This window comes from Salvelinus alpinus, chromosome 28, assembly GCF_045679555.1.
Source record: "Salvelinus alpinus chromosome 28, SLU_Salpinus.1, whole genome shotgun sequence".
Lineage (NCBI taxonomy): Eukaryota > Metazoa > Chordata > Actinopteri > Salmoniformes > Salmonidae > Salvelinus > Salvelinus alpinus.
In genome coordinates, this window is record NC_092113.1 from 29,797,560 (window position 1) to 29,805,923 (window position 8,364).

Consider the following 8,364-nt stretch of genomic DNA (forward strand, 5'->3'; position numbering starts at 1 on the left):
TCCCTCCACCATACTTTACAGTTACTTTACTTTACTTTTTTTATCCACACATAGTGTGTGTTCCTTCCAAACAACTCAACTGTAGTTTCATCTGTCCACAGAATATTTTGCCAGTAGTGCTGTGGAACATCCAGGTGCACTTTTGCAAACTTCAGACGTGCAGCAATGTTTTTTCTTTTGACAGCAGTGGCTTCTTCTGTGGTGTCCTCCCATGAACACCATCCTTGTTTAGTGTTTTACGTATCGTAGATATCACGTCTGCTCCCACTCGTCACGCGCATCAGCGATATTGGTCTCACCTGGATTCACTCAACACCTGTTATTACCTCCCCTATATTAGTCAGTTCCCCAGCTCTGTTCCCCGCTTCTGCATTAATTGTTTTTTGTTTGTATTACTAGTTTGCTGACGCTGTTCCTGTCTCGTTATATGTCCGTTCATTATTAAATGTGTGACTCCCTGTACCTGCTTCGTCTCTCCAGCGCCATTCCATGTGACAGTAGACCCGTCAGCAGGGATGTTAGCATGTTCCAGAGATTTCTGTACGTCTTTAGCTGACACTCTAGGATTCTTAACCTCATTCAGCATTTTGCGCTGTGCTCTTTCAGTCATCTTTGCAGGACGGCCACTACTAGGGAGAGTAGCAACAGTGCTGAACTTTCTCCATTTATAGACAATTTGTCTTACCGTGGACTGATGAACATCAAGGCTTTTAGAGATACTTTTGTCACCCTTTCCAGCTTTATGCAAGTCAACAATTCTTAATCTTAGGTCTTCTGAGATCTCTTTTGTTCTAGGCATGGTTCACATCAGGCAATACTTCTTGTGAATAGCTACCTCAAATTTTGTGAGTGTTTTTAAGAGGGCAAGGCAGCTCTAAACAACATCTCCAATCTCGTCTCATTGATTGAACTCCAGGTTAGCTGACTCCAATTAGCTTTTGGAGAAGTCATTAGCCTAGGGTTTCACATACATTTTCCAACCTACACTGTGAATGTTTAAATGATGTATTCAATATAGACAAGAAGAATACAACAATTTGTGTGTTATTAGTTTAAGCCCACTATGTTTGTCTATTGTTGTGTATTGTTGTATTGTTGTTGTGAAGATCAGATAAAATTTTATGACCAATTTATGCAGAAATCCAGGTAATTCCAAAGGGTTCACACAGTTTTTCTTGCCACTGTATAAGGACAAAATGCTCATGTCTCCGCCCTAACAATAGATCTTCCTCTCTAGTATTACAGATTCGGCGATAGAAATGTAAAGGTAATTTCTGATTCAGCCGACAAATGCAGTGTTTACAGTGAATGAAGTCTCCACTAAAGCGGGAACATTGCCTTTAAATTTCAATCACGCTGTAAAGCTGAACTTCCGTGATGCGGACTGAATAGAGCCCCTAGACCTCAATCAGTTCTACCTTAACCCGCGACAACCGACAACTGCATAACAGTTTCATTGTTTTTATTTAGGCAATGTCAGAGGTGTACTGCGTTGGAGTTGGAGTTGTCAAATCAGCAAGCGGCTCATGGCCCTATCGCGGACCTTGCAATTAGGTATAATCTCAGCCTTGTACAGTGCTGTGCATTCATGGATACCAAGGGAAGCCAGGCTTCCCCAAAATAAAAAAATTAAGAAATATATTTTTCTTCTATTTCTCTGTGTTTCCTTCAATTCACAACAGGATGAATATATCTTACCGGAGAAAGCATCCGAGTGAACGAAACAGCACCCCTCTGTCTCAGTATGCTTAGCATATCTATCTGATGCTGTCTGGTCAAAAAGAGTATGATATTGTTGCCACCCGTAGCATTGAATGCAAGTGAAGCCAGCGAGCATTTGGCTACCCTTGATAAAAAATAAATACAAATAATAGTCAATCAGCATTGAGCTAAACGGAGTGAGCTCAGCTGCGAATGGCCCTGGCGCACCAAAAAAAAGTGTCAAGGGAATCCAGTTTGGATTTGGCTTCAAACCAATCACATCACATCAGAAGCCAGGTGTCATTTACAGAAAAAACTTGAATTGTTGCATCTTGTTGTATTGTTGTCCTCCGGTGGCTAGCTAGCTAGCTAAAATCAGCCCTTTCCTAAATTAGCCATGGATGGAAATAAGGATTTGGACTTGTGGTTTTACTTAATTCTCCGTACTGGCCAATGATTATAACGGTGATTCTGATCCAACCATGAATTCATATATTGTGCCCCTGGCCTGAGAGGATGGAAGTTCAACATGTAGCTAGATGTAGTAACGTTAGGCTAACGTTAACTAGCTGGCCTGGCGCATCGTTGCCCATGAAAGGAAGTTAGGCTAGCGAGCAAGCATTTTAGCCAGGTAGCCTAGGACAGCAAAAACTAAAAGTGTGTACTGTATGATAGAGTCATAGACCATATAGGCAACATGAAAGAGGAGGATGGCATTGGCGTTTCTCTACAAGTAGGGAAAGTTAACATGTTGTTTTCTACTTGCGGGCCCGCACATACACACACACACACACACACACACACAGAAATCAGTATATTTTAGTTGTCACTGTATTAGACTAAGCACAGGTAATTAAATTATGTTGAAGTTGAAATAGTGGAAGCAGCTCCTGTTTTCTTTGCGACTTGCAGTAACTTTCCATGATTCTAAATCAATAGTTGTTTAGTAGTCCGAAAATTTTGGAAACATTACCTTGCTTGACCATGCTGTAGGTCATGTAACTGTTTGTTCACCAGACAGATCCTGCTTTCCGGTTATGTAATGAAACAAATGTGTGGTTGAATTTTTTCTGCCACTGTGCCTCTTCTTATTGTCTCGGCCTTAGGCCTATATATCATGGTGTCAAGGCATATGAACTAACAGGTTATAGAGCAAACAAAGCAATTATCACAACACATACATTGTAATATGGCTTTTTTGGGGGCCTTGGCTTCCCCAGTGATTTTACCCACACCATATTATCTCGTTATTCCAAGTTTACTTCCATATGATGGTTATTATATCAATATATGCGCATAAAGGAGCTTCCACAACCATTTCTTACATAATATATTTTACCGACACAAAAAGATCCCACCATGTTAAACGAACAAATTATCTGTCAGCTTTTATAAAATTTCCATCACAGCTGTCGTGATTTTTTTCGGATGGAAACATGGTTTATGTTTCCATTAACTTGTCCAGTGATCTTTTGTCGACATTTGGATATAACATTTTAAATAGTATAGAAAATATATGCGACAATAGCCTTCTAGGGTGAGTTTCCATTTAACTAGCTGTACGTAATGACATCACACCTAAAAAATAACAATAAATCACCAAAAACCTATAGCATCGAATAAATGTGTAGTGGTTGAAGTGCTTCCATTACCCATTTAGGCAAATTCCGCCTTAATAAATTGGCGACAGCCTGTATCCCCTCCTACCTACCTGTTTCATGTCTCAGGTAGCCCGCGAAAGCCAGCACTGATAGAATGCAAGAATTGACTAATATTTGCCATAGTCTAATAATTATCATGTGCCAACGAATCGCCAACGGTCCTTGCAATGGGGAAACTTCCACTCCTGTGGACCAGAAATAATTGGATGGTGAAACTTGTCAGCCAACCAGAAAAGCAAGGCAAAGCAATTCAGGCATTCTGCAAAGAAACAAAATTTGTATAGTTTAAAAAAAATAAGTTTTTGCATTTAGAATTAAATGTGGAGTGGAACATTATAGTTATGCGATGACATCGTGTCCCTGTGTACCTTCAAAACTATTCGGCAATCATTATTTATTCGAAAAACAGTTTCCATCATCGTTTGTCGCATCATTTGTCGTCTGTCGAACGGATACAATTTTTGTTGATCTTTAGAGAATTTGCTTTTGATGAAAAAACCTGGGTCAATTAAAACCTGGCTAATGACAACAAGAGCATTCGCTCACCGATTTGACAGCCCCAACGCAGTTTCTGTTGTGGTGTTCTTGGAACATTGGTCCTGGTCCTGCACTAGGCAAAGTCAACCTAATACGAGAGATGTTTTTCAAATGAAAAAAGAAAACAAAGGATTTCAAATCAAATCAAAATGTATTGGTCACATACACATATTTAGCTGATGTTATTGTGGGTGTAGTGAAATGCTTGTGTTCCTAGCTCCAACAGTGCAGTATTATCTAACAATTCACAACAATACACACTAATCTAAAAGTAAAAGAATGGAATTAAGAAATATATAAATATTAGGATGAGCAATGTTGGAGTGGCATTGACTAAAATTCAGTAGAATAGAATAGTGTATTCATATGACATGAGTAAAGCACTATGTAAACATTATTAAAGTGACTAGTTACATTATTAAAGTGGCCAGTGATTCCATGTCTATGTATATAGGTCAACAGCCTCTAAGGTGCAGTGTTGAGTAATCGGGTGGTGGTCAGCTAGTGATGGCTATTTAACAGTCTGATGGCCTTGAGAGAAGCTGTTTTTCAGTCTCTTGGTCCCAGCTTTGAGGCACCTGTACTGACCTCACCTTCTGGATGATAGTAAGTTGAACAGGCCATGGTCATTGATGTCCTTGATGATCTCTTTGGCCTTAATGTGACATCAGGTGCTGTAGATGTCCTGGAGTGCACGCAATGTCTCCCCGGTAATGCGTTGGGAAGACCACACCACCCTCTGGAGAGCCCTGCGGTTGTTGGTGGTGCAGTTGCCGTACCAGGCAGTGATACAGCCATGTACACCGAGGAGGGGGAGCTCCCTTTGCTATTTCTTGAAGTCCACGATCAGCTGCTTCGTTTTGTTGACGTTGAGTGAAAGGTTATTTTCCTTTCACCACTCTGGCAGGGCCCTCACCTCCTCCCTGTAGGCTGTCTCGTCATTGTTGGTAATCAGGCCTACTACTGTTGTGTCATCTGCAAACTTGATGATTGAGTTGGAGGCGTGCATGGCCACACAGTCGAGGGTGAACAGGGAGTACAGGAGGGGGCTGAGCACACACAGGGTTGAGGATCAGCGAAGTGGAGGTGTTGTTTCCTACCTTCACCACCTGGGGGCGGTCCGTCAGGAAGTCCAGGACCCAGTTGCAAAGGGCGGGGTTCAGACCCAGGGCCCGAGCTTAATGAAGAGTTTGGAGGGTACCATGGTGTTGAATGCTGAGCTATAGTCAATGAACAGCATTCTTACATAGGTATTCCCCTTGTCCAGATGGGATAGGGCAGTGTGCAGTGCAATGGCGATTGCATCGTCTGTGGATCATTTGGGGCGGTAAGCAAATTGAAGTGGGTCTAGGGTGTCAGGTAAAGTAGAGGTGATATGATCCTTAACTAGCCTCTGAAAGCACTTCATGATGACAGAAGTGAGTGCTATGGGGCGAAAGTCATTTAGTTCAGTTACCTTTGCTTTCTTGGGTACAGGAACAGTGGTGGACATCTTGAAGCAAGTGGGGACAGCAGATTCGGATAGGGAGAGATTGAATATGTCCGTAAACACTCCAGCCAGATGGTCTGCGCATGCTCTGAGGACACGGCTAGGGATGCCGTCTGGGCTGGCAGCCTTGCGAGGGTTAACACGCTTAAATGACTTACTCACATCGGCCAAGGAGAAGGAGAGCCCACAGTCCTTGGGAGCGGGCCGTGTCGGTGGCACTGTGTTATCCTCAAAGCAGGCGAAGAAGGTGTTAAGCTTGTCCAGGAGCAAGATGTCGGTGTCCGCGATGTGGCTGGTTTTCACTTTGTAGTCCGTGATTGTCTGTAGACCGTTCCACACACGTCTCGTGTCTGAGCCATTGAATAGAAACTCTGTACTGACGTTTTGCCTGTTTGATTGCCTTACGGAGAGAATGACGACACTGTTTGCATTCAACCATATTCCCAGTCACCTTGCCATGGTTAAATGTGGTGGTTCGCTCTTTCAGTTTTGCGTGAATGCTGCCATCTATCAACAGTTTCTGGTTTGGGTATGTTTTAATAGTCACAGTGGGAACAACATCCCCTATACACTTCCTGATGAACTCAGCCACCGTGTCCGAGTATATGTCAATATTATTCTCAGAGGCCACGCAAAACATATCCCAGTCTGCGTGATCAATACAATCTTGAAGCATGGATTCTGATTGGTCAGACCTGCGTTGAATATTCCTTAGCACGAGTATTTTCTGTTTGAGTTTCTGCCTATCGGAAGGGAGGAGCAAAATGGAGTCGTGATCTGATTTGCTGAAGGGAGGGCAGGGGTAGGCCTTGATTTGATGATAACGCAAGTTTTGCTAAAGGTACTATATATGCTTCAGAAGGAATTGATGGGGTGCAAAGGGTCACTAGCCACCAGTCAAATCAGATTCGTCATACCACCATTGTACCATACCGTACAAAGAATGGGGCGAGAGAAAGGCACTGTATTTCCACACCACATTTTCTCCTTCTATCGTATTGCTCAATCATTGAATGCCATGCCAGACACATACTTGAGTGTTTTGATTGTCTTATGTTTTTCTAAATGTGTTTAATGACAGTTATGTGAGCATGCCGTGACTCATTCTCTGCCCTAGCGTCTAACACAAACACACACACACACACACACACACACACACACACACACACACACACACACACACACACACACACACACACACACACACACACACACACACACACACACACACACACACACACACACACACACACACACACACACACACACACACACACATGCAGCCTGCCAAAGCGGTTGTGAAACAGCTCTGCCTGCGCTACACCACGTCTTCGACTGAGACTCCCTGACAGGAATTTCCCATCGCCCCATTATCAGCATCAGACGAGCTGAGTGATCGCAGTTGCATCTGCCCAAATGCTAAGAGCAACCGTTTTTTCTCCTTTTCCTGCTCCTATCCTATCCCAGAGAAGTGAGGTTGGGTTTATGAATGGGCTCATTGTGAACGTGTGAGGTTTCTGTCTTTTTGTTTGTCTGTCTGTACCAAGGTTGTGTAAATGAGCATAGTTGGACTGTATAACTATCATAGCTATCATGAGGCTTTAATTAGATAGCACGATTCCTCCCTGTTTAGAAACGAACTGGGTCCTGTGGGGTGATGGTGTGATGGCTTCAGCAGAGTTACTCCCATGGTGCACATTGCTCGTTCTGATATTTCTTAATTTCTTTCATTTTACTTTTGTATTACATGCATATTGTTTTGTATTGTTTTCAAGGTATTATTATTACTACACTTTTGGAGCTGCACCTGGGCTAACATCTGAAAATCTGTGTACACGACCAATAAACTTTGATTAGGTTTTACAGTCATCCACACCAGGAGACTATAGCAACTCGTCCACGCCAGGAGACTATGGCAGCTCGTCCACTCCAGAAGACTATAGCAACTCGTCCACGCCAGAAGACTATAGCAACTCGTCCACGCCAGGAGACTATGGCAGCTCGTCCACGCCAGAAGACTATAGCAACTCGTCCACGCCAGAAGACTATGGCAGCTCGTCCACGCCAGAAGACTATAGCAACTCGTCCACGCCAGAAGACTATGGCAGCTCGTCCACGCCAGAAGACTATAGCAACTCGTCCATGCCAGAAGACTATAGCAACTCGTCCACGCCAGAAGACTATGGCAGCTCGTCCACGCCAGAAGACTATAGCAACTCGTCCATGCCAGAAGACTATAGCAACTCGTCCACGCCAGAAGACTATAGCAGCTCGTCCACGCCAGGAGACTATCACAGCTCGTCCATGCCAGAAGACTATAGCAACTCGTCCACGCCAGAAGACTATCACAGCTCGTCCACGCCAGAAGACTATAGCAACTCGTCCACGCCAGGAGACTATCACAGCTCGTCCACGCCAGAAGACTATAGCAACTCGTCCACGCCAGAAGACTATAGCAGCTCGTCCACGCCAGGAGACTATCACAGCTCGTCCATGCCAGAAGACTATAGCAACTCGTCCACGCCAGAAGACTATCACAGCTCGTCCACGCCAGAAGACTATAGCAACTCGTCCACGCCAGGAGACTATCACAGCTCGTCCACGCCAGAAGACTATAGCAACTCGTCCACGCCAGGAGACTATCACAGCTCGTCCACGCCAGAAGACTATAGCAACTCGTCCACGCCAGAAGACTATGGCAGCTCGTCCATGCCAGAAGACTATAGCAACTCGTCCACGCCAGGAGACTATCACAGCTCGTCCACGCCAGAAGATTATAGCAACTCGTCCACGCCAGAAAACTATCACAACTCGTCCACGCCAGAAGACTATAGCAACTCGTCCACGCCAGAAGACTATCACAGCTCGTCCACGCCAGGAGACTATGGCAGCTCGACCACGCCAGAAGACTATAGCAACTCGTCCACGCCAGGAGACTATGGCAGCTCGTCCACGCCAGAAGACTATGGCAGCTAG

At 44.2% G+C, this 8,364-nt stretch overlaps 1 protein-coding gene across 1 annotated transcript; it reads left to right on the forward strand.

Moving 5' to 3' along the window:
• The first annotated feature begins 2,398 nt into the window (after nucleotides 1-2,398).
• LOC139556870 (sialidase-like) lies at nucleotides 2,399-8,364 on the forward strand. Its single transcript, XM_071370969.1, has 2 exons — nucleotides 2,399-2,434; nucleotides 7,255-8,364. The coding sequence occupies exons 1-2, from the start codon at nucleotides 2,399-2,401 to the stop codon at nucleotides 8,362-8,364; spliced, it is 1,146 nt and encodes a 381-aa protein (XP_071227070.1).